The sequence below is a fragment of the Rana temporaria genome, chromosome 4 (genome assembly GCF_905171775.1).
Source record: "Rana temporaria chromosome 4, aRanTem1.1, whole genome shotgun sequence".
Classification (NCBI taxonomy): Eukaryota; Metazoa; Chordata; class Amphibia; order Anura; family Ranidae; genus Rana; species Rana temporaria.
In genome coordinates, this window is record NC_053492.1 from 14,648,879 (window position 1) to 14,676,762 (window position 27,884).

At 48.0% G+C, this 27,884-nt stretch overlaps 1 protein-coding gene across 1 annotated transcript; it reads right to left on the minus strand.

Moving 5' to 3' along the window:
* Positions 1 to 25,915, minus strand: LOC120935958 (low density lipoprotein receptor adapter protein 1-B-like). Its single transcript, XM_040347992.1, has 10 exons — positions 25,794 to 25,915; positions 19,682 to 19,824; positions 17,717 to 17,829; positions 17,484 to 17,598; positions 15,596 to 15,668; positions 15,402 to 15,461; positions 12,910 to 13,016; positions 8,961 to 9,013; positions 7,794 to 7,825; positions 1 to 880 (listed from the first exon to the last, which is right to left on the minus strand). The coding sequence occupies exons 1-10, from the start codon at positions 25,876 to 25,878 to the stop codon at positions 834 to 836; spliced, it is 828 nt and encodes a 275-aa protein (XP_040203926.1). The 5' UTR covers positions 25,879 to 25,915; the 3' UTR covers positions 1 to 833.
* Positions 25,916 to 27,884: the final 1,969 nt, after the last annotated feature.

Below are 27,884 nucleotides of genomic sequence, written 5' to 3' on the forward strand. Positions count from 1 at the left end.
GAAACACCCAAAAAAGCGTACCGTACCGAACCGTACCGAACCGATCCGCTCAGTGGAAACGAGGCAATAGTGAGATTTAAAGGGAAGGTAGTGGTTCTGTATATATTGTATTTCCTTATGCTGGAGATCCAGACTGCTGTATGGGAGTGAGAGCACTGGACTGGATCTCAATTGACCTGATGCCCCCGGTCACAACTACTGTGCTCCAATCAACAAGACTCTCATTCCCTCAGCAACAAGCATGAGCATTGCTGATTGGAGCACAGTAGTGGTGACATTGCGGGGGTCATCTCAGACCACTTTACCTTTTAAAAGGTAGAAAAATGTGCAATTGGGCTTAAAAAAATGTAATTGACTCCAAACCATTATAGTTTTCCATTTAAAGATAGACCAAGGGTTGTGGTTGTCTTAGCGAGTGTCAGTAGAGCTTGTAAGCTTAGAGAAAAAAAAATCAGAACTTTGGGCTGGACAGCCTCTTGTACGTGGACGTGGTAGAGATGGTATTGTTGGACTACTCTTAGGTGGAACTAGTGAGATGTCAGCATTAGTGAAGATAGTAGGAAATTAGGGTGGTGACCACATACCAATAGAGACTCTGGAAGTTTGACTTATGGAACATTTCACTTTGGAACCAATGCTCACTGTCGTTGTGATAAAAGCAGCCATGAAAAGATAATGTGCAGATTGCAGCATGAATGAAGGTGACAGCCTCCTACCATGGAGTAACAGTGACTGTGTGGCCAAGGAACTTAATTCCCTCAAAAATCTGCTACATTAGGAGGATTACGGGTGCCTTAGTGTGACATCACAGTGATCATTCCGGAGTGCTCAGGTCACAGCCTCTGCGGATCCCACATGCTGCCTGTCGTACTATGCCAGTCTGCGGATAGGGCAAATAAGACTTTAGGGTCTATTGACAGTTAAGGATTCAATCTTAAAGAGAGAACACATGAATGAAGGGGGTGGAGTGAGAAAATGGAGAAGGAGGAGTGGTGGGAGACACCAGATAGGGAGGAATAGTGGAAGATCATAAATGGGGAGGAGTGGTGGGAGACAATGGATAGGGAGGAGTGGTGGAAGACCATGGATAGAGAGAAGTGGTGGAAGACCATGGATTGGGAGGAGTGGTGGAAGATCATGAATGAGGAGGAGTAGTGGAAGACAATGGATAGGGAGGAATGGTGGAAGACCATGAAAGGGAAGGAGAGGAGAAAAACAATGGATAGGGAGGAACAGTGGAAGATCATGAATGGGGAGGAGTGGTGGGAGACAATGGATAGGGAATAGTGGTGGAAGACAATGGATAGGGAGGAGCGGTGAAAGATCATGAATGGGGAGGAGTGGTGGAAGACAATAGATAAGGAGGAGAGGCGGAATATCATGAATAGAGAGGAATGGTGGAAGACAATAGATAGGAAAGATTGTCAGGAGACAGTGCATAGGGAAAGGGTAGTGAGAGACAATGGAAGAAAAGGGTTGACAGAGGACAATGGATGGGGAAGGGTTTTGAGATTTAATGGAAAGGGAGAGATGACGTGAGACAATAGATGGGCAGGGTGGACAGGAGACAATGGATGAGGAAGATTGATGAAAGACAATGGTTTGGGACGGCAGATGGTGGGCAATAGTGGAGACAACAGGTAAGGTGGGATGATAGGAGACAATGGATTGGGCGGAGAGGTGGGAGACATTGGATGGGAAGAGTTGACTGGGGCAATGAATGGTGAGGAGTGATGGAAAGCAATGAATTGTGAAAGGTGGTGGAAGACATTTAATGGGGAGGGGTAGAGTGAGATAATGGATGTGGAAGTATGGTAAGAGACAATGGATAGGGAGGGCTGATGGGGATAAAGGACATGGTGGGGTAATAGGAGATAATGGATGAGGAGAGTTAATAGGAGACACTGGAGAGAGGGGGGTGGTGGTAGACTATGAATGGAAAGGGTTGATGAGAGACAATGGAGAGGAAAGGGCGGAAGAATACTATGGATTTGGAGGGTTGATGGGAGACAATGGATGGGGAGGGCTGATGGGAGATAATATATAGTGTGGGGTGATAGGAGACAAAAGATAAGGAGAGTTGAAAGGAGACACTGAAGAGAGAAGGGTGGTGGGAGACTATGAATGGGAAAGGTTGATGGGGGACACTGGAGAGGGAAGGGTGGTGGGAGACTATGAATGGGAAAGGTTGATTGGGACACTGATAAGGGAAGGGTGGTGGGAGACTATGAATGGGAAAGGTTGATGGGGGACACTGGAGAGGGAAGGGTGGTGGGAGACTATGAATGGGAAAGGTTGATGGGGGACACTGGAGAGGGAAGGGTGGTGGGAGACTATGAATGGGAAAGGTTGATGGGGACACTGGAGAGGGAAGGGTGGAAGACTATTAATTAGGAGGGTTGATGGGAGACAATGGATAAGAGGGAATAGTGGAAGAACACTATGGATTAGGAGGGTTGATGGGAGACAATGGATACGAAAGGATGGTGGGAGTTAATAGATAAGAAAGAGTGGTAAGAGACAATGGATAGGGAGGAGTGGTGAGACACAATGGATAGGGAAGAGTGGTGAGACACAATGGATAGGGAGGAGTGGTGAGACACAATGGATAGGGAGGAGTGGTGAGATACAATGGATAGGGAGGAGTGGTGAGACACTATGGATAGGGGGGAGTGGTGAGACACAATGGATAGGGAGGAGTGGTGAGCCACACTGGATCGGGGGGAGTGGTGAGACACAATGGATAGGGGGGAGTGGTGAGACACAATGGATAGGGGGGAGTGGTGAGTCACAATGGATAGGAAGGAGCGGTGAGACACAATGGATAGGGGGGAGTCGTGAGACACTATGGATAGGGGGGAGTGGTGAGACACTATAGATAGGGGGGAGTGGTGAGACACAATGGATAGGGGGGGTGGTGAGACACAATGGATAGGGGGGGAGTCGTGAGACACAATGGATAGGGGGGAATGGTGAGACACAATGGATAGGGGGGAGCGGTGAGACACAATGGATAGGGGGGAGTGGTGAGACACTATGGATAGGGGGGAGTGGTGAGACACAATGGATAGGGGGGGGTGGTGAGACACTATGTATAGGGGGGAGTGGTGAGACACTATGGATAGGGGGGAGTGGTGAGACACAATGGATAGGGGGGAGTGGTGAGACACAATGGATAGGGGGAGTGGTGAGACACAATGGATAGGGGGAGTGGTGAGACACAATGGATAGGGGGAGTGGTGAGACACAATGGATAGGGGGGAGTGGTGAGACACAATGGATAGGGGGAGTGGTGAGACACAATGGATAGGGGGGAGTGGTGAGACACAATGGATAGGGGGGAGTGGTGAGACACAATGGATAGGGGGGGGTGGTGAGACACAATGGATAGGGGGAGTGGTGAGACACTATGTATAGGGGGGAGTGGTGAGACACTATGGATAGGGGGAGTGGTGAGACACAATGGATAGGGGGAGTGGTGAGACACAATAGATAGGGAGGAGTGGTGAGACACAATGGATAGGGGGAGTGGTGAGACACAATGGATAGGGGGGAGTGGTGAGAGGCAATGGATAGGGGGAGTGGTGAGACACAATGGATAGGGGGGAGTGGTAAGACACAATGGATAGGGAGGAGCGGTGAGACACAATGGATAGGGGGGAGTGGTGAGACACTATGGATAGGGGGGAGTGGTCAGACACAATGGATAGGGGGAGTGGTGAGACACAATGGATAGGGGGGAGTGGTGAGACACAATGGATAGGGGGAGTGGTGAGACACAATGGATAGGGGGGAGTGGTGAGACACAATGGATAGGGGGGAGTGGTGAGACACAATGGATAGGGGGGGGTGGTGAGACACAATGGATAGGGGGAGTGGTGAGACACTATGTATAGGGGGGAGTGGTGAGACACTATGGATAGGGGGAGTGGTGAGACACAATGGATAGGGGGAGTGGTGAGACACAATAGATAGGGAGGAGTGGTGAGACACAATGGATAGGGGGAGTGGTGAGACACAATGGATAGGGGGGAGTGGTGAGAGGCAATGGATAGGGGGAGTGGTGAGACACAATGGATAGGGGGGAGTGGTAAGACACAATGGATAGGGAGGAGCGGTGAGACACAATGGATAGGGGGGAGTGGTGAGACACAATGAATAGGGAGGAGTGGTGAGACACAATGGATAGGGGGGAGTGGTGAGACACAATGGATAGGGGGAGTGGTGAGAGGCAATGGATAGGGGGGAGTGGTGAGACACTATGGATAGGAGGGAGTGGTGAGACACAATGGATAGGGGGGAGTGGTAAGACACAATGGATAGGGAGGAGCGGTGAGACACAATGGATAGGGGGGAGTGGTGAGACACTATGGATAGGGGGGAGTGGTGAGACACTATGGATAGGGGGGAGTGGTGAGAGGCGATGGATAGGGGGAGTGGTGAGACACTATGGATAGGGGGGAGTGGTGAGAGGCGATGGATAGGGGGAGTGGTGAGACGCAACAAATAGGGGGGAGTGGTGAGACGCAATGGATAGGGGGGAGTGGTGAGAGGCAATGGATAGGGAGGAGTGGTGAGACACAATGGATAGGGGGAGTGGTGAGACACAATGGATAGGGGGGAGTGGTGAGACACTATGGATAGGGGGGAGTGGTGAGACACTATGGATAGGGGGGAGTGGTGAGAGGCGATGGATAGGGGGAGTGGTGAGACACTATGGATAGGGGGGAGTGGTGAGAGGCGATGGATAGGGAGGAGTGGTGAGACACACTGGATAGGGGGAGTGGTAATGAAGATACTCGTTGGTGACAGATCTAAAGATGGGTGTATGGGAGGATGGAGTGAAGGGATAAGAAGATGGTAAGTATCAGATTAGAAACAAGACAAATGGGGTCATTATTTCTCAACCGATTGGTGCCATGTTCACACGTCTTGATTATCCTTCAAATGAAAAAGTTGCAGGACAGAGAGAAGGAACCAGGGGCTCAAAAGCCTCTCAAATATTAGGAGGTAAAACCTACACACGTGGAGTTATTTACGAAAAGCAAACCCACTTTGCACTACAAGTGCTTTACAAGTGCCCTTGGAAGTGAAGTCGCTGTAAATCTGAGGGGAAGATCTGAAATGAGGGGAAGCTCTGCTGATTTTATCATCCAATCATGTGCAAGCTAAAATGCTGTTTTTTTATTTCTTTGCATGCCCCCCTCAGATCTACACTTGCAATGCACTTGTAGTGCAAAGTGGAGTTGCCTTTCGTAAATATCCCCCATAGTCACCATGCTTTGCCTAAGCTGTGTACAAGTATCCACACCCAGCATTCCGGCTTGTCTGTAACTTCTGAATCTTAAAGTAAACCTGTCATAACAAAAACATGGAATCTGCCATCAGAAACTTCTCTTTTGTTGGGTTTACTTTAAATCGGGATTCATACAAACTAACCATGGCACGGTAATATGGAAGAAAACACTGCACAGTGCGGCTGGTGTTATGGCCAAAGATCAGAGCATGGCACAGTACAGCTGCTGTTATGGTCCAAGATCAGAGCATGGCATAGTACAGCTGCTGTTATGACAAAAGATCAGAGCATGGCACAGTACAGCTGCTGTTATGGCCCAATATCAGAGCATGGCACAGTACAGCTGTTGTTATAGCCCAAGATCAGAGCATGGCACAGTACAGCTGCTGTTATGGCCCAAGATCAGAGCATGGCACAGTGCAGCTGCTGTTATGGCCCAAGATCAGAGCATGGCACAGTACAGCTGCTGTAATGGCCAAAGATCAGGGCATGGCACAGTACAGCTGCTGTTATGGCCAAAGATCAGAGCATGGCACAGTGCAGCTGCTGTTATGGTTAAAGATCAGAGCATGGCACAGTACAGCTGCTGTTATGGCCAAAGATCAGAGCATGGCACAGTACAGCTGCTGTTATGGCCAAAGATCAGAGCATGGCACAGTGCAGCTGCTGTTATGGCCCAAGATCAGAGCATGGCACAGTACAGCTGCTGTTATGGCCAAAGATCAGGGCATGGCACAGTGCGGCTGCTGTTATGGCCCAAGATCAGAGCATGGCACAGTGCAGCTGCTGTTATGGCCCAAGATCAGAACATGGCACAGTGCAGCTGCTGTTATGGCCCAAAATCAGAGCATGGCACAGTGCGGCTGTTGTTATGGCCCAAGATCAGAGCATGGCACAGTACAGCTGCTGTTATGGCCCAAGATCAGAGCATGGCACAGTACAGCTGCTGTCATGGCCCAAGATCAGAGCATGGCACAGTGCAGCTGCTGTTATGGCAAAAGATCAGAGCATGGCACAGTACAGCTGCTTTTATGGCCCAAGATCAGAGCATGGCACAGTGCAGCTGCTGTTATGGCCCAAGATCAGAGCATGGCACAGTGCAGCTGCTGTTATGGCCCAAGATCAGAGCATGGCACAGTGCAGCTGCTGTTATGGCCAAAGATCAGAGCATGGCACAGTACAGCTGCTGTTCTGGCCCAAGATCAGAGCATGGCACAGTACAGCTGCTGTTATGGCCCAAGATCAGAGCATGGCACAGTGCAGCTGCTGTTATGGCCCAATATCAGAGCATGGCACAGTACAGCTGCTGTTCTGGCCCAAGATCAGAGCATGGCACAGTACAGCTGCTGTTATGGCCCAAGATCAGAGCATGGCACAGTGCGGCTGCTGTTATGGCCCAAGATCAGAGCATGGCACAGTACAGCTGCTGTTATGGCAAAAGATCAGAGCATGGCACAGTACAGCTGCTGTTATGGCCCAAGATCACAGCATGGCACAGTACAGCTGCTGTTATGGCCCAAGATCAGAGCATGGCACAGTGCAGCTGCTGTTATGGCCAAAGATCAGAGCATGGCACAGTACAGCTGCTGTTCTGGCCCAAGATCAGAGCATGGCACAGTACAGCTGCTGTTATGGCCCAAGATCAGAGCATGGCACAGTGCAGCTGCTGTTATGGCCCAATATCAGAGCATGGCACAGTACAGCTGCTGTTATGGCCCAAGATCAGAGCATGGCACAGTACAGCTGCTGTTATGGCCCAAGATCAGAGCATGGCACAGTGCAGCTGCTGTTATGGCCCAAGATCAGAGCATGGCACAGTGCAGCTGCTGTTATGGCCAAAGATCAGAGCATGGCACAGTACAGCTGCTGTTATGGCCAAAGATCAGAGCATGGCACAGTACAGCTGCTGTTCTGGCCCAAGATCAGAGCATGGCACAGTACAGCTGCTGTTATGGCCCAAGATCAGAGCATGGCACAGTGCAGCTGCTGTTATGGCCCAATATCAGAGCATGGCACAGTACAGCTGCTGTTCTGGCCCAAGATCAGAGCATGGCACAGTGCGGCTGCTGTTATGGCCCAAGATCAGAGCATGGCACAGTACAGCTGCTGTTATGGCAAAAGATCAGAGCATGGCACAGTACAGCTGCTGTTATGGCCCAAGATCACAGCATGGCACAGTACAGCTGCTGTTATGGCCCAAGATCAGAGCATGGCACAGTACAGCTGCTGTTATGGCCCAAGATCACAGCATGGCACAGTACAGCTGCTGTTATGGCCCAAGATCAGAGCATGGCACAGTGCAGCTGCTGTTATGGCCCAAGATCAGAGCATGGCACAGTACGGCTGCTGTTATGGCCCAAGATCAGAGCATGGCACAGTGCAGCTGGTGTCTCAAAGGGGAAACCTATACACAAGGGAACACTCTACTGACATCCAGTTGAGAAATAATAACAAAGAAGATCATATGATGTATACAGTGAAAAAGAGTTTTTGTTACCCATTCTGTCTGCTCCATCATCCATAAAGCAGCTTCAGGAAAAAGAAAGCCAGAAAGAGGAGAGACAGGACAGTGAGGTCATCATCATATTGGGAATTTAGTGATGTCACATACCAACAGTTCATTCATATTTGGCACAGGGATCCTGGCGCTGGGAATTATTGACATGAGGCTCCCAGCACTGAGAACCCAATAATTAGAGCATTAGCTATAGCAGACCCTTATCACGTAATATCCCCTGCCCAATGGGTAATTCTTAAAGTGTATATAAAGTGAACATTTACGCTACGCCGCCGTAACTTAGGACGCAAGTGCTTTGTGAATACAGCACTTGCCTCTCTAACTTGCGGCGGCGTAACGTAAATTACATACGCTACGCCCGCACAACTTTAAGCCGCCGTACGTGAATCTGGCCATATGTGACTAGTGCCACATCCATCTCTTTCCAACTGCTGATCTACCAGGCAGGGGGCCCCATGTCTCCCAAACACCCAATGACCCAGAATCTGTCCTTCTTATACTAGATGTGTAGATATGTACTATGCTGGCTCACATATAGACACTGGCAGGGCTGGACTGGGACAGAAATTTGGCCCTGGACTTCATTCAGACTGGCCCACTATGACAGGTCTCTCCCATGGCGGCCGGACAACTCCCGCACCCCCCCCGTCCACCCAAGCCCCCTCTCCCCCTTCACTAGCCACTAGCCGTTCTACTTTATTAGAGTAGAACGGCTGGTACTGGTACTCTTATAGGCAGTACCAGTGGGGAAGCTAGACATTATTTCACCCGAATCAGTTCAGTGCCCCCCCTTATGGTACAAGATTATGCAGAAGTGAGAAACTCCCAGGCCATAGCTGATGAGTCAGCTGTCTGTTCCCTTCCCCCTATGCACCTCTGGTCCTCCCCCTGCTTCTTTGTTCCCCCCAGGTGAGCCCTGCGGGGAGAGAGAGACAGAGGAGGGGAGGGGGGCAGCAGTCCGCTGTCACTGAAGCCGGCCCACTGAGCCATCGGCCCACCGGGAAACTCCCTGTGGTCCCAATGGCCAGTCCATCCCTGGACACTGGAATATAGACTATGCTTTGGACTTGTACATCTATGTTCAACATTTTTATTCTTTTAGGTTCCAGTTCAATAAAAAAAAAAAAAAAATCGAATATCACCAACCTTGTAAAGGCATCATCCAGATCATCGTACTCTTCATCCTCATCTTCTTCTTCCTGCCACGAAAAAATAGAAAAATTCGAAATTTGAAAATTCGAAAATTGAAAAATTCGAAATTTGAAAAATTCGAAAATTCGAAACTTGAAAAATTCGAAAATTGAAAAATTCGAAAATTCAGAATTACGAAAATTCTAAAATCCGAATTTCTGAAAATCCGAACTTCCGAAATTCGTAAAAAAAAAACGGAAATACGAAAATTCGTAAATACGAATTTTCGAAAATACGAAAATTCGAAATTTTGGAAATACGAAAATTCGTAAATTCAAAATTTTCAGAAGTCCGAAAATTCGTAAAATAAAAAATTCGTAAATAAAAAATTTGTAAATACGAAAATTCGTAATTCACGAATTTCCGAATTTTCGTAAAAAAACAAATTAGAAACAGAACGAATTGCACATGTCTAATGTACACTACCATATGTTATATCTACCTTTCACCATTCCCTTCCTCCTGACACACAGGACCCAATATGGGACATTTGTAAAATTATCATCAACCTAATCTCATTTTCTGGCTGGAGGATGTTCCCTACATGGGCGTGCACACAGGGTGTGCCAGGTGTGCCCAGGCACACCCTAATCAGGGGCGGACTGGCCATTGGGACTCTCGGGCACTGCCCGAGGGCCTCATGCCACTAGGGGGCCCCATCAGGGTTGCCAGGCTCAATAAAACCAGGGACAGTATGTAAAAATCTGTGTTTTTTTTACATCTGTCCCTCATATGTCCGAAACCGACATGCTTTTGATGTGAAAATCCTGAGATTTAAGCTGCCCTGCCTCCTGGCATGGTGGCCATCTGTAAGCCCGGGGGACCCATATTCTTCTATTGCCCGGGGGGCCCCATGATTTTTCAGTCCACCGCTGACCCTAATCACCCTGTGCAGCAAAGATTCCCCCTACTGCCCTTGCTCCCCCAACCCCTTTCCCCCAGCACTTCCGACTACCCTACTCTCTTCTCCCGCTGGATAATTCTGCTGGGATATTTTAGGATGAGTGGGGGAAGGGTCGGTAAATATGTAATTTACCGGTCCCTTCCCTTTCTGAATGAACACAGTGGGGTAGATTCAGCAAGCAATTACGCCTGCGTATCCATAGATACGCAGCGTAATTGCTAAGTAGCGCCGGCATATCTACTTTCTGTATTCAGAAAGCTAGATACGCCGACTGTAGCCTAAGATACCACTGGCATAAGGCTCTTATGCCGTCGTATCTTAGGGTGCATTCTGACGCTGGCCGCTAGGTGGCGCACCCGTAGTTGTCAGCGTAGAGTATGCAAATTGCATACTTACGCCGATTCACAAACGTACGCACGGGCGGCGCTCGTTTTTTACGTCGTTTGCGTACGTAGTTTTCGCCGTAAGGCTGCTCCTGCTATTAGGAGGCGCAGCCAATGGTAAGTATGGACGTCGTTCCCGCGTCGCGATTTTCAAAATGTGCGTCGCTTGCGTAACTTATTCGTGAATGGCGCTGGACTCCATTTACGTTCTTTGCGACGTCATTTACCGCAATGCACGTATGGAAATTTTCCCGACGGAGCATGCGCAGTACGTTCGGCGCAGGAAAGCGCCTAATTTAAATGATCCACGCCCCCTACGGGATCATTTAAATTACGCACGCTTAAGCTGGCCCCTTTTACGAAACGCCGCCGCAAATTACGGAGCAAATGCTTCGTGAATGCAGCGTAGCTCCAGTAATTTACGGAGGCGTAGCGTAAAAACGATACGCTGCGCCGCCGTATCAGTGCGCACCCCTACCTGAATCTGGACCAGTGAGTGCTCAGTAGTGTGTGTGTTTGAGCTTAGGGGTGCACACCCTAATGCAATAGGCTGCGCGCACCGATGGTCCTGCATCATCTAGCTCTTTCCTCTTCAACCTGGTGGTCCCTGGCCCACCACTTTCATTCATTGGATTTCAGTTCTTTCAATAATGGAAGCTCAGCATCACCTGTGGGTGTAACCTAGAGTGGTCCGCATGCAAATACAGCCTGCCTATGACACTCCCACTCCTCCAGACACTGCTTGCACACAGCCACTACACCCCTCCCCCATTTTGGGGCTGCAAGAATTGTAATTGGATCATTCATTATATGCAAGTTTATGAGGAGGAGGTGGAGAGAGAGCACAGCTTTCACCTCTTCCAAGCTCTCTCCTCCTATCCTTGCCACTTCCAGTGCTGGGCTGACAGGCGTAGTGATGACACTATCACTACTCCCGTCAGCCTTATAGTAGAAGGAACTTGTGGCACCCCCATCCCTACAATACACACTTCACCCGGAGCAGCCGTCCCTTCTGCCCACCCCTTGTCCCGGCCTCTCAGACAAGCTGTATAAATTCAGCACTTTGAACGTCTGTAAAGAGGAAAAGCCTGCCAATAAACAGGTACAACTTATGTTGGAGGATTGGTTTCATCCCTGTGTATCACTTGAGGCCAGTCGCTACACTCGGTATATGGAAGGGTTTACAACCACTTTAAGACGGATGCTCACCTAGGGTGACCACATTTCCAAACTACCATTCAGGGACACCCTCCCTTCCCACAAATCAGCTTGTGCTGTAACGAATCACAGCACAGTGATTGGACACAAGAGGCGGGATTTATGATTTCTCCAATCACAAGCAGGGGGCGGGATTGTGCTCCTCCAGGCATTCCCGGCCAGGACAAGTACCGTCAGTGAGTAAAGCGGTGATGTGGCGGCCTTTTTTGGGGGCATCAGATTGGCCCGGGTGGGGGTGTGGCTGTGTCAGTTTCATTCCGGGACACTGTATTGTCCCGGAATGAATGTGCCCGGGACAGACCTGCAAAATGCGGGACTGTCCCGGGCAATCCGGGACACGTGGTCACCCTACGCTCACCCTGTAGGACAATTCTCAGAGCAGAGATCGGACTTGATGTCCCCGATTTTAAGATAAAAGTCCAGACCCAGCAGGCAGTAGTGGTTGGCAGAAGAAGGAGGTGTGTCTGGCCTCTCCTGACCAGGGTTCATCTTGGACTGACATCACAGTGTGCTAACTGCATTCACAGCCACAGTCTGCCCTCTGCACTCCCTCACTGATAACTAGCATAGGCGTGCGCACAGGGTGTGCCAGGTGTGCCTGGGCACACCCTAATCACCCTGTGTGGTGCAGATTGCACCAAAACATACTGCGTTAAACGTGCACTAACGCACAGAAAAATACAACATTAAACGGCACATAACACAATGAAATATACAACGTTAAATGTGCACTAATGCACAGAAATATACTGCGTTAAACATGCAGTAATGCACAGTAATATACTGCGTTAAAACTGCAGTAATGTACATGAAATAGACCCCTGATGTTTCACCAAAGCTCCCTAATGGAGCTCCTAAAAAAAATCTATATATATAAAAAAAAAAAAAAACTACTGACACTGTCCACTGCCCTACTGACACCAATCTCTGCCCTACTGACACCGTCCACCACTCTACTGACACCATCAGTATACTGTATATACACTTGCACACACATGCAAATGTTTGTGCTTTGGGGTGCACACCCTAATGCAATAGGCTGCGCACACCTATGATAACTAGTAAGGGGGCCCTGTCAGGTAGGCTGTACGGGGCCCCATGATTTCCAATCCTGCACTTGTATTTACACAAGATGATATAACTACTACCCCCCCGTATCTTCTCAGGGCTAAACAAACACAGTTCATTGAATGTTTCCCCATAGCGGAACTTCTCCATTCATTTAGTTGCCCCTCTCTGCACTCTCTAACCACTTCCACAAAGCCCATTCTGTCCTCTGGAGACAAGAACTGAAGAGTATACACAAGACAAGGCAGTACTAAGGCTTAGTATACATAACCAAATGCCCCTCCACACCCCACCTCACCCCATTACTAACAGGTCCAACACATCAACGTACCCCGTTCTGTAACGTCTGAAGGGTCCGGCATGGTAACTCCACACTGCTCATCTGGCCACTACTACTGGCATACGGTAAGAATGTGCTGGAAATCCGGCTGACTGGACCTGTATTGAGATACACACACACACACACACATACATATATATATATATATAGATGTTTATTGCGGTCACAAGAAGTGAGAAAAATTCTACACTGGCCACTCGCACTTGTTTTTTCTTTAGAGCTTTATATAAAAAAAAATTACATCAGACTAAACAAATAGAAAACAATTAAATAAGGAATATAAAAATATATATTATTATTATTATTATTATTATAATAATAATAATAATAATATAAAGGGTAAAAATGTTTTTTAGACAATATGCAAAATATTACAAGCAGAGCGGTCTTATTTACAGAGTCTGAAAAAATTTGGAACTCCTATATACAGGTCTACCTATCTATTCGTAGCTGCTCTGGTGAAAAAAAACATTTAAATATACAGGAAGCAGTCAGAGCCCCACATCAATGGTTGAAAGTGTCTAACATTTTATGCAACAGTCAATAAAAAGAAAGACAACGTGTTTTAGGGTACCTCTCTCTCTCTCTCTCATACTTATGTGGTAAAAAAAGGAAAGTTCACAGAAACATCAGTTGCCCACGCAGGGGTTTCCACCTTTAACTTAAATAGACAACTGAAAATGCTGAGCCACCTGGCTCCCTTGTCAGAAGCACCGCTGCTCTTCTTACCAGTCCTTCTCACAGTATTTTCCAGCTCTTCTGGTTCACGTGGCTCTCTTAGCCTTTAGTCCCAGGTCCCTGCTGCACAGCCCACTCCTGGCCTCTGGATAATGATTCTCCTGGTACCATGATAGCATCCCACCTGACTCTTGGAACAAGACCTCCTGTCTCCTGGCTTGGGCACATCCGACCCCTGGATGAGACCCTCTGTCTCCTGGCTGAGGCATCTCTAAACTCTGGATGAGATCCTCTGTCTTCTGGGTCAGACCTTCTGACTCCTGGATGGGGCACCTCTGACTCCTGGGTGAGACCTTCTGTCTCCTGACTCCTGGTGGGGGCTCCTCTGACCCCTGGGTGAGACCTTCAGTTCCCCGACTCCTGTCTGGGACTCCTCTAACCCCTGAGTGAAACCTTCTGTCTCCTGACTTCGGGCTGGGGCTCCTCGGACCCCTGGGTGAGACCTTCAGCCCCCTGACTACTGACTGGGCTCCTCTGACCCCTGGGTGAGACCTTCTGTCTCCTGACTCCTGGTGGGGGCTTCTCTGAACCATGAGTGAGACCTTCAGCCCCCTGACTCCTGGTGGGTGCTCCTCTGACCCCTGGGTGAGACCTTCTGTCTCCTGACTCCTGGTGGGGGCTCCTCAGACCCCTGGGTGAGACCTTCAGCCCCCTGACTCCTGATTCGGGCTCCTCTGACCCCTGGGTGAGATCTTCTGTCTCCTGACTCCTGGTGGGTGCTCCTCTGACCCCTGGGTGAGACCTTCTGTCTCCTGACTTCTGGTGGGGGCTCCTCAGACCCCTGGGTGAGACCTTCAGCCCCCTGACTCCTGACTGGGGCTCCTCTGACCCCCTGGGTGAGACCTTCTATCTCCTGACTCCTGGTGGGGGCTTCTCTGACCCCTGGGTGAGACCTTCAGTTCCCCCGACTCCTGTCTGGGACTCCTCTGACCCCTGAGTGAAACCTTCTGTCTCCCGACTTCGGGCTAGGGCTCCTCGGACCCCTGGGTGAGACCTTCAGCCCCCTGACTACTAACTGGGGCTCCTCTGACCCCTGGGTGAGACCTTCTGTCTCCTGACTCCTGGTGGGGGCTTCTCTGAACCATGAGTGAGACCTTCAGCCTCCTGACTCCTGGTGGGTGCTCCTCTGACCCCTGAGTGAGACCTTCAGCCCCCTGACTCCTGGTGGGTGCTCCTCTGACCCCCGGGTGAGACCTTCAGCCCCCTGACTCCTGATTCGGGCTCCTCTGACCCCTGGGTGAGATCTTCTGTCTCCTAACTCCTGGTGGGTGCTCCTCTGACCCCTGGGTGAGACCTTCTGTCTCCTGACTCCTGGTGGGGGCTCCTCTGACCCCTGGGTGAGACCTTCAGTTCCCCGACCCCTGTTTGGGACTCCTCTGACCCCTGAGTGAAACCTTCTGTCTCCCGACTTCGGGCTGGGGCTCCTCGGACCCCTGGGTGAGATCTTCAGCCCCCTGACTCCTGACTAGGGCTCCTCTGACCCCCTGGGTGAGACCTTCTGTCTCCTGACTTCTGGTGGGGGCTCCTCAGACCCCTGGGTGAGACCTTCTGTCTCCCAACTGAGCTATCTTCAGTCTTGACGATAAAACGAACCTACACACCTGTGTACTCACATAGGCTGCAGGCACCAGGTAATTGTAATCTTCTGCTACATTTTCACCGTGGCAGAGCCTCGCACTGTCACAACACACGTATACACACACAACATTGTATTAATACAAGCCATTTGGGTTCAGCCATATTACCTGGCTGGTGGTCAGCAGACTCTTCTCCCTGGCTCAGTCGGGGGGGTGAATCCTCCTTCCCTGTGGAAAGTAGAACATAGTGTGATGAGAAAACCTGGGGCGTCTCCATGATATTTCTTACCTTATCTACGGAGACATCGAAAGAGACACCTAGACAAGTCCAGGGTGAAGCGGTGGCATATACGGTCACTTACCTTCCCTGGAGGCCTCCCATAAATCCAGAGCCACCTTAAATGCCCGGGCCACAGTCAGTGTCACAGTCTGAGCCTGACCAGAAATAAAAAAAATAATGTATGATGGGTAATATGTGCAAACCGAGAGCTACACCCCCCCCCATATCCAGTCACGTGTCCTTCAATCCTCCCTGTATCCAGTCACGTGTCCCCCTATCCTCCCTGTATCCAGTCACGTGTCCCCTTATCCTCCCTGTATCCAGTCACGTGTCCCCCTATCCTCCCTGCATCCAGTCACGTTTCCCCCATCCTCCCTTTATCCAGTCACGTGTCACCCTATCCTCCCTGTATCCAGTCACGTGTCCCCCTATCCTCCCTGTACTCAGTCACGTGTCCTTTCATCCTCCCTGTATCCAGTCACGTGCCCCCTATCCTCCCTGTATCCAGTCACGTGTCCCCCTATCCTCCCTGTACTCAGTCACGTGTCCCCCTATCCTCCCTGTATCCAGTCACGTGTCCCCCTATCCTCCCTGTACTCAGTCACGTGTCCTTTCATCCTCCCTGTATCCAGTCACGTGTCCCCCTATCCTCCCTGCATCCAGTCACGTGTCCCCTATCCTCCCTTTATCCAGTCACGTGTCCCCCTATCCTCCCTGTACTCAGTCACGTGTCCTTTCATCCTCCCTGTATCCAGTCACGTGTCCCCCTATCCTCCCTGTATCCAGTCACGTGTCCCCCTATCCTCCCTGTACTCAGTCACGTGTCCCCCTATCCTCCCTGTATCCAGTCACGTGTCCCCCTATCCTCCCTGTATCCAGTCACGTGTCCCCCTATCCTCCCTGTTCTCAGTCACGTGTCCCCCTATCCTCCCTGTATCCAGTCACGTGTCCCCTTATCCTCCCTGTATCCAGTCACGTGTCCCCCTATCCTCCCTGTACTCAGTCACATGTCCTTTCATCCTCCCTGTATCCAGTCACGTGTCCCCTATCCTGCCTGTATCCAGTCACGTGTCCCCCTATCCTCCCTGTACTCAGTCACGTGTCCCCCTATCCTCCCTGTATCCAGTCACGTGTCCCCCTATCCTCCCTGTATCCAGTCACGTGTCCCCCTATCCTCCCTGCATCCAGTCACGTGTCCCCTATCCTCCCTTTATCCAGTCACGTGTCACCCTATCCTCCCTGTATCCAGTCACGTGTCCCCCTATCCTCCCTGTACTCAGTCACGTGTCCTTTCATCCTCCCTGTATCCAGTCACGTGTCCCCTATCCTCCCTGTATCCAGTCACGTGTCCCCCTATCCTCCCTGTACTCAGTCACGTGTCCCCCTATCCTCCCTGTATCCAGTCACGTGTCCCCCTATCCTCCCTGTATCCAGTCACGTGTCCCCCTATCCTCCCTGTATCCAGTCACGTGTCCCCCTATCCTCCCTGTTTCCAGTCACGTGTCCCCCTATCCTCCCTGTACTCAGTCACGTGTCCTTTCATCCTCCCTGTATCCAGTCACGTGCCCCCTATCCTCCCTGTATCCAGTCACGTGTCCCCCTATCCTCCCTGTACTCAGTCACGTGTCCTTTCATCCTCCCTGTATCCAGTCACGTGTCCCCTATCCTCCCTGTATCCAGTCACGTGTCCCCCTATCCTCCCTGTACTCAGTCACGTGTCCCCCTATCCTCCCTGTATCCAGTCACGTGTCCCCCTATCCTCCCTGTATCCAGTCACGTGTCCCCCTATCCTCCCTGTACTCAGTCACGTGTCCTTTCATCCTCCCTGTATCCAGTCACGTGTCCCCCTATCCTCCCTGTATCCAGTCACATGTTCCCCTATCCTCCCTGTGTCCAGTCACATGTCCCCCTATGCCCTCTTCCTCCTCTCCGGGTTTATTTCTACAGGTGTAACAGCAGTGGTCCCTTACCAGCTTTTTCTTGGGGGACAGAAAGGCGTGGCACTCAAGAGCCCCATTGGACTGGTTCTGGGCCACGTAGGCAAACACTTTATTCTGCACTTTGTCTGTTGTACAGTATGAAATTCTGGGAGATGAATGGAATTGTGTAGAGTTAGTAAATGATACTAAATTATACTAATGACACAGCAGCTGTCCCACCATTACATCCCACATATAACCACAAAGTTCTACGGAGGCCTCACCTGTATATAGAGACGTATTCTATCCTGTCACCGCCGCCCGCCTCCTGGATGTCAAGTCCATGCGGGGTCACCGTCAGAATCACTTTCTTGAACTTTTCTGAACTGGCTCGTGCCTGAGGGGACAGCAATGGATGGATCTTATAACCAGACAAATGCCATCTGTATGGATGGTGAGTCTTCCACTGTTCAGCCAAAAGTACAACCGCCTGTGGAATATAAAACCCTGCCAACTGTGGCACACATTACTGCTATTTATGGCATACTAATTACTGGTATCTGTGGCAGACGCTACCGCTGGCACCTGTGGTATATAAACTACTGCCACCTGTGTGGCACATAAAGACTTGCATCTGTGGCTCGTGATACCAATATCTGTGGCATACATATTCCTGGTATCTGTGGCACATGTTACTAAGAATATGTATGCCACAAATGGTGGTAATGTGTGCCACAGTTATCGGAAACGTGTATGCCACAGATGGTGGTAATGTGTGCTACAGATACCAGAAACATGTATGCCACAGATGGTTGTAATGTGTGCCACAGATACCGGGAATATGTATGCCACAAATGGTGGTAATGTGTGCCACAGATACCAGGAAGAAGTATGCTGCAGATGGTGGTAATGTGTGCCACAGATCCCAGAAACATGTATGCCACAGATGGTGGTAATGTGTGCCACAGATACCAGGAACATGTATGCCACAGATGGTGGTAATGTTTGCCACAGATACCAGGAATAAGTATGCCACAGATGGTGGTAATGTGTGCCACAGATACCAGGAACATGTATGCCACAGATGGTGGTAATGTGTGCCACATATACCAGGAACATGTATGCCACAGATGGTGGTAATGTGTGCCACAGATACCAGGAATAAGTATGCCACTGATGGTGGTAATGTGTGCCACAGATATTAGGAATATGTATGCCACAAAAGGTGGTATCTGTGGTATGTGTTACCACCATATGTGGCATGCATATTCCTGGTATCTATGACACACATTACCGCCATCTATGGCATATAAATTACTGCCATCAATAGCACACATCACCATTTGTGGCACACATTACCACCATCTATGGCACACACATAACCACCTCCTGTGGCATACAAATTACTGCCATCGGCATCACACATTATGCCACAGATAGTGGTAATGTGTGCCACAGATACCAGGAATATGTATGCCACAGATGGTGGTAATGTGTGCCACAGATACTAGAAACATGTATGCCACAGATGGGGGTAATGTGTGCCACAGATACCAGGAACATGTATGCCACAGATGGTGATAATGTGTGCTACAGATACCAGAAACACGTATGCCACAGATGGTGGTAATGTGTGCCACAGATACCAGGAATATGTATGCCACAGATGGTGGTGATGTGTGCCACAGATACCAGGAACATGTATGCCACAGATACCAGGAACATGTATGCCACAGATGGTGGTAATGTGTGCCACAGATACCAGGAATAAGTATGCCACAGATGGGGGTAATGTGTGCCACAGATACCAGGACCATGTATGCCACATATGGTGGTAATGTGTGCCACAGATACCAGGAACATGTATGCCACAGATGGTGGTAATGTGTGCCACAGATACCAGAAATAAGTATATCATAGATGGTGGTAATTTGTGCCACAGATATTATGAATATGTTTGCCACAAAATGTGATATCTGTGGTATGTGTTACCACCATATGTGGCATGCATATTCCTGGTATCTATGACACACATTACCGCCTTCTATGGCATATAAATTACTGCCATCAATGGCACACATCACCATTTGTGGCACACATTACCACCATCTATGGCACACACATGACCACCTCCCGTGGCATACAAATTACTGCCATCTGCATCACACATTACTGCCATTCTGCGGTGCACATTAGCACACAATTCACTATCATCCTTAGGATGGGTACGGGGTACCCTGCACTCTCACCATGGTGATAATACGACGGATAGCAGCGGCTGCCATGTCCTCGCCTTTAGGTTTTTCTACAAGCGTCATGCCCAGGTACTTGAGATGAAAGACGGCTCCTTCTAGGAGGGCATCGTGTGACTCCGGCCAACTGTCTGGCAATTCTGTAACAGAACACAGAGGAGAGCGATAATGTGCGCACACCATGTATAGTACATACCATCCGCTCTATTATAATATAAGTCAGAGATATAGAAGGAGATAATGGTCAACACATGGGGTGTATTATGGATTACACTTTAATCATAGATATGTATGGAAGGGGAGGAGAGTGAATGATCATTATATGGAGTGTATTATAGCTCATAATGTATATTAAATAATATATAAAATAAATGGCGAAGAGGATATGGATCATCTGTATTGTAAATATACAGGTGCACCTGATAAAATTAGAATATCATCAAAAAGTTAATTTATTTCAGTAATTCAATTCAAAAAATGAAAATCGTATATTTTATATAGATGCGTTACACACAGAGGGCCAGATTCAGGTACAAATGCGGCGGCGTAACGTATCGTCTTTACGTTACACCGCCGCAAGTTTTCAGCGCAAGTGCCTGATTCACCAAGCACTTGCGTGTAAACTTACGGCGGTGTAACGTAAAGCCGTCCGGCGCGAGCCCGCCTAATTCAAATGGGGCGTGTACCATTTAAATTAGGCGCGTTCCCGCGCCGAACGTTCTGCGCATGCTCCGTGTGAAAATTTCCCGCCGTGCATTGCGCGAAATGACGTCGCCCGACGTAATGTTTTGGAATGGCGACGTGCGTAACGTACTTTCGTATTCCCGGACGTCTTACGCAAAAAAAAAAAAAATTTGAAATTCGACGCGGGAACGACGGCCATACTTTAACATGGGCTGTCTAAAATTAGGCCATGAAACAGCAGGCCTAACTTTGCAACGGGAAAAAACGACTAGCGACGACGTAACGAACGCGCGTACCTTCGTGGATCGCCGTAAAAGCTAATTTGCATACCCGATGCTGGAAAACGACGCGAACTCCACCCAGCGGCGGCCGAAGTATTGCATCCTAAGATCCGAAGGCGTACGAAGCCGTAAGCCTGTCGGATCTTAGCCAAATGCCGTCGTAACTTGTTTTGAGGATTCAAAACAACGCTAAGACGCGGCAAATTTGAAAATACGCCGGAGTATCAGTAGATACGCCGGCGTATTACAACTGTGAATCTGGCCCAGATTCTGGGTCTGGGCTCCTTTTATATGAATTACGGCAACAATGCAGCGTGGCATGGAGGGGATCAGCCCATGGGCGTCCGCAGAAGTTTTTTCAGGGGGGGCATCATTTTAAGGTCACCCATGCTCCGCCCCCTTTTGACAATGTCGGCGAGGGGCTTAGCCGTGACTCTCAAGTACTTATGTTTAAAGGAGAAACGGCAGACTTTATTCCAGCCGTGTGCGTGCTATGTATAGGGTGCAGATTCCAGGCGTGTGCTATGTACAGGGTGCAGATTCCAGACGAGTGCTATGTACAGGGTGCAGATTCCAGACGTGTGCTATGTACAGGGTGCAGATTCCAGTCGTGTGCTATGTACAGGGTGCAGATTACAGTCGTGTGCTATGTACAGGGTGCAGATACCAGTCGTGTGCTATGTACAGGGTGCAGATTCCAAGCGTGTGCTATGTACAGGGTGCAGATTCCAGGTGTGTGCTATGTACAGGGTGCAGATACCAGTCGTGTGCTATGTACAGGGTGCAGATTACAGGCGTGCGCTATGTACAGGGTGCAGATACCAGTCGTGTGCTATGTACAGGGTGCAGATTACAGTCGTGTGCTATGTACAGGGTGCAGATTCCAGTCGTGTGCTATGTACAGGGTGCAGATTCCAGGCGTGTGCTATGTACAGGGTGCAGATTCCAGATGTGTGCTATGTACAGGGTGCAGATACCAGTCGTGTGCTATGTACAGGGTGCAGATTACAGGCGTGCGCTATGTACAGGGTGCAGATACCAGTCGTGTGCTATGTACAGGGTGCAGATTACAGTCGTGTGCTATGTACAGGGTGCAGATTCCAGTCGTGTGCTATGTACAGGGTGCAGATTACAGTCGTGTGCTATGTACAGGGTGCAGATTCCAAGCGTGTGCTATGTACAGGGTGCAGATTCCAGGTGTGTGCTATGTACAGGGTGCAGATACCAGACGTGTGCTATGTACAGGGTGCAGATTCCAGACGTGTGCTATGTACAGGGTGAAGATTCCAGACGTGTGCTATGTACAGGGTGAAGATTCCAGACGTGTGCTATGTACAGGGTGCAGATTCCAGTCGTGTGCTATGTACAGGGTGCAGATTCCAGTCGTGTGCTATGTACAGGGTGCAGATTCCAGTCGTGTGCTATGTACAGGGTGCAGATTCCAGTCGTGCGCTATGTACAGGGTGCAGATTCCAGTCGTGCGCTATGTACAGGGTGCAGATTCCAGTCGTGTGCTATGTACAGGGTGCAGATTCCAGTCGTGTGCTATGTACAGGGTGCAGATTCCAGTCGTGCGCTATGTACAGGGTGCAGATTCCAGTCGTGCGCTATGTACAGGGTGCAGATTCTAGTCGTGTGCTATGTACAGGGTGCAGATTCCAGTCGTGTGCTATGTACAGGGTGCAGATTCCAGGCGTGCGCTATGTACAGGGTGCAGATTCCAGGCGTGCGCTATGTACAGGGTGCAGATTCCAGGCGTGCGCTATGTACAGGGTGCAGATTCCAGACGTGTGCTATGTACAGGGTGCAGATTCCAGACGTGCGCTATGTACAGGGTGCAGATTCCAGTCGTGTGCTATGTACAGGGTGCAGATTCCAGGCGTGTGCTATGTACAGGGTGCAGATTCCAGGCGTGTGCTATGTACAGGGTGCAGATTCCAGTCGTGTGCTATGTACAGGGTGCAGATTCCAGACGTGTGCTATGTACAGGGTGCAGATTCCAGTCGTGCGCTATGTACAGGGTGCAGATTCCAGTCGTGCGCTATGTACAGGGTGCAGATTCCAGGCGTGTGCTATGTACAGGGTGCAGATTCCAGTCGTGTGCTATGTACAGGGTGCAGATTCCAGTCGTGCGCTATGTACAGGGTGCAGATTCCAGTCGTGTGCTATGTACAGGGTGCAGATTCCAGGCGTGCGCTATGTACAGGGTGCAGATTCCAGTCGTGCGCTATGTACAGGGTGCAGATTCCAGTCGTGTGCTATGTACAGGGTGCAGATTCCAGACGTGTGCTATGTACAGGGTGCAGATTCCAGGTGTGTGCTATGTACAGGGTGCAGATACCAGACGTGTGCTATGTACAGGGTGAAGATTCCAGACGTGTGCTATGTACAGGGTGAAGATTCCAGACGTGTGCTATGTACAGGGTGCAGATTCCAGTCGTGTGCTATGTACAGGGTGCAGATTCCAGTCGTGTGCTATGTACAGGGTGCAGATTCCAGTCGTGTGCTATGTACAGGGTGCAGATTCCAGGCGTGTGCTATGTACAGGGTGCAGATTCCAGTCCTGTGCTATGTACAGGGTGCAGATTCCAGTCGTGCGCTATGTACAGGGTGCAGATTCCAGTCGTGTGCTATGTACAGGGTGCAGATTCTAGACGTGTGCTATGTACTGGGTGCAGATTCCAGACGTGTGCTATGTACAGGGTGCAGATTCCAGGTGTGTGCTATGTACAGGGTGCAGATACCAGACGTGTGCTATGTACAGGGTGAAGATTCCAGACGTGTGCTATGTACAGGGTGAAGATTCCAGACGTGTGCTATGTACAGGGTGCAGATTCCAGTCGTGTGCTATGTACAGGGTGCAGATTCCAGTCGTGTGCTATGTACAGGGTGCAGATTCCAGTCGTGTGCTATGTACAGGGTGCAGATTCCAGGCGTGTGCTATGTACAGGGTGCAGATTCCAGTCCTGTGCTATGTACAGGGTGCAGATTCCAGTCGTGCGCTATGTACAGGGTGCAGATTCCAGTCGTGTGCTATGTACAGGGTGCAGATTCTAGACGTGTGCTATGTACTGGGTGCAGATTCCAGACGTGTGCTATGTACAGGGTGCAGATTCCAGTCGTGTGCTATGTACAGGGTGCAGATTCTAGACGTGTGCTATGTACTGGGTGCAGATTCCAGACGTGTGCTATGTACAGGGTGCAGATTCCAGTTGTGTGCTATGTACAGGGTGCAGATTCCAGCCGTGTGCTATGTACAGGGTGCAGATACCAGTCGTGTGCTATGTACAGGGTGCAGATTCCAGACGTGTGCTATGTACAGGGTGCAGATTCCAGTCGTGTGCTATGTACAGGGTGCAGATTCCAGGCGTGTGCTATGTACAGGGTGCAGATTCCAGGCATGTGCTATGTACAGGGTGCAGATTCCAGGTGTGTGCTATGTACAGGGTGCAGAGTCCAGTCGTGTGCTATGTACAGGGTGCAGATTCCAGGCATGTGCTATGTACAGGGTGCAGATTCCAGACGTGCGCTATGTACAGGATGCAGATTCCAGGCGTGTGCTATGTACAGGGTGCAGATACCAGACGTGTGCTATGTACAGGGTGCAGATTCCAGGCGTGTGCTATGTACAGGGTGCAGATTCCAGGCATGTGCTATGTACAGGGTGCAGATTCCAGGTGTGTGCTATGTACAGGGTGCAGAGTCCAGTCGTGTGCTATGTACAGGGTGCAGATTCCAGGCATGTGCTATGTACAGGGTGCAGATTCCAGACGTGCGCTATGTACAGGGTGCAGATTCCAGTCGTGTGCTATGTACAGGGTGCAGAGTCCAGTCGTGTGCTATGTACAGGATGCAGATTCCAGACGTGTGCTATGTACAGGGTGCAGAGTCCAGTCGTGTGCTATGTACAGGGTGCAGATTCTAGTCGTGTGCTATGTACAGGGTGCAGATTCCAGTCGTGTGCTATGTACAGGGTGCAGATTCCAGGCGTGCGCTATGTACAGGGTGCAGATTCCAGGCGTGCGCTATGTACAGGGTGCAGATTCCAGGCGTGCGCTATGTACAGGGTGCAGATTCCAGACGTGTGCTATGTACAGGGTGCAGATTCCAGACGTGCGCTATGTACAGGGTGCAGATTCCAGTCGTGTGCTATGTACAGGGTGCAGATTCCAGGCGTGTGCTATGTACAGGGTGCAGATTCCAGGCGTGTGCTATGTACAGGGTGCAGATTCCAGTCGTGTGCTATGTACAGGGTGCAGATTCCAGACGTGCGCTATGTACAGGGTGCAGATTCCAGTCGTGTGCTATGTACAGGGTGCAGATTCCAGGTGTGTGCTATGTACAGGGTGCAGATTACAGTCGTGTGCTATGTACAGGATGCAGATTCCAGACGTGTGCTATGTACAGGGTGCAGATTCCAGACGTGTGCTATGTACAGGATGCAGATTCCAGACGTGTGCTATGTACAGGGTGCAGATTCCAGACGTGCGCTATGTACAGGATGCAGATTCACGCCCCCTTCTGATGTCAGAAGGGGGGCATCTAAAATCGCAGGCTGATAGAGAAGCCTGTGATTGGATAGGAGCAGATCGCTGGCGAAGAGCGCATGCGCCCGCTCTGAGCCTGCAAGGGTTTTTTTTTTCCCCAATATAAAATGTGGGAGGGGGTTATCAATATATTATTATTTTCGGGGCTGAAGCCCCCTGATCTTTTTCCCACCTAGCAACGCCCCTGCCTGTATGTATGTATGTATGTATATACCATACATACTGTATACATGGGAAATGGGGATAATGATCATTACACACACCCTGTATTATTCATAATAATATTCATAACAAAAATAAAAATACACACAAATAAAAAAATAATGATATATATATATATTTCTTCTGTATTTGGGTCTGGCACACAGTGATGTGATGATTTCTCATGTGTATACAATGTATATAGAACGTATGTGGTGTGATCGGTGATGATCCGGTGTATACAATGTATATACAATATATCATTCTCTCTCTCCAGGGATGACAGGGTGGAGGGAGGAGGAGGGATGAGGAGGATGAAGGGATATATGGGTAGGATGAGGATGGATGAGGAGGGATTGGGGGGGGGGGGGTATACCGGAGGATGACGTCACTCACTCTGGTGTCCGGTGACCCGCCGGGTGTGGCGGGCGATGCTCGGGCTCCTCAGGATCGCCCTACCGACAGATTTCAGAGCGTCCATCCTACGCCGCGCACACCGGGATCCGCCCAATAGGGGCGGGGAGAGAGCCGGGACACGCCCACCTGTCACCTCCTCATCTGCATATCACAGAGCTGAGCTATAAATAATATCCATCTGTTCTGTATATATGTATATTTATATATCTCTTATTATATAGATTTATATATACACCTCCTATTATATATTTATCTATATACACCTCCTATTATTTATCTATATATACACCTCTTATTATATATATTTATATATACACCTCCTATTATATATATTTATATACACCTCCTATTATATATCTATATATACCTTCTATTATTTATCTATATATACACCTCCTATTATATATATTTATATATACACCTCCTATTATATATATTTATATACACACCTCCTATTATATATATTTATATACACCTCCTATTATATATATTTATATACACCTCCTATTATATTTATTTATACACACCTCCTATTATATTTATTTATATACACACCTCCTATTATATATATTTATATACACCCACTATTATATATATTTATATATACACCTCCTATTATATACATTTATATATATACACCTCCTATTATATATATTTATATACACCTCCTATTATATATATTTATATACACACCTCCTATTATATACATTTATATATATACACCTCCTATTATATATATTTATATACACCTCCTATTATATATATTTATATACACCTCCTATTATATATATTTATATACACCTCCTATTATATATATTTATATACACCTCCTATTATATATATTTATATACACCTCCTATTATATATATTTATATACACCTCCTATTATATATATTTATATACACACCTCATATTATATATATTTATATATACACCTCCTATATATATTTATATATACACCTCCTATTATTTATCATTCATCTATATATACCTCCTATTATTTATCTATATATACTTCCAATTATTTATCATTTATCTATATATACCTTCTATTATGTATCTGTATATACCTCCTATTATTTATCTATATATACATCCTATTATATATACCTTCTATTATTTATCTATATATACCTCCTATTATCTATCTATATATACTTCCTATTATTTATCTATATATACCTCCTATTATATATCTATATATACCTCCTATTATCTATATATATATACTTCCTATTATTTATCTATATATACCTCCTATTATATATCTATATATACCTCCTATTATATATCTATATATACCTCCTATTATATATCTATATATACCTCCTATTATATATCTATATATACCTCCTATTATTTATCTATATATACCTCCTATTATATATCTATATATACCTCCTATTATTTATCTATATATACCTCCTATTATCTATATATATATACTTCCTATTATTTATCATTTATCTATATATACCTCCTATTATCTATATATATATACTTCCTATTATTTATCATTTATCTATATATACCTCCTATTATCTATATATATATACTTCCTATTATTTATTATTTATCTATATATACCTCCTATTATTTATCTATATATACCTCCTATTATATATCTATATATACCTTCTATTATATATCTCTATATATATATACCTCCTATTATATATCTATATACAGCTATCATCATTATATATATATATATATATATATATATATATATATATATATATATATATATATATATATATATATATATATACACCCCTCTATACATCTTATATACACCTCTGATCATTATAGTATATACAGCATCTCACACAAGTAAGTACACCCCTCACATTTTTGTAAATATTTTCTTCTATCTTTTCATGTGACAACACTGAAGAAATGACACTTTGCTACAATGTTGTGTAGTGAGTGTACAGCTTGTATAACAGTGTACATTTGCTGTCCCCCCAAAATAACTCAACACACAGCCATTCATGTCTAAACCACTGGCAACAAAAGTGAGTACACCCCTAAGTGAAAATGTCCAAATTGGGCCCAGAGAGTAAATAT

What these genes read in the sequence shown, in the direction of transcription:
- LOC120935958 (XM_040347992.1), bottom strand. Translation starts at nt 25,878, where the DNA reads ATGGACGCTCTGAAATCTGTCGGTAGGGCGATCCTGAGGAGCCCGAGC. An exon ending in TGTCCCCCAAGAAAAAGCTG is followed by an intron (nt 15,669 to 17,483) that starts GTAAGGGACCAC and finishes ATTTCTGGTCAG; the next exon opens with GCTCAGACTGTGACACTGAC. An exon ending in TTCAGACGTTACAGAACGGG is followed by an intron (nt 9,014 to 12,909) that starts GTACGTTGATGT and finishes TTTTCGTGGCAG; the next exon opens with GAAGAAGAAGATGAGGATGA.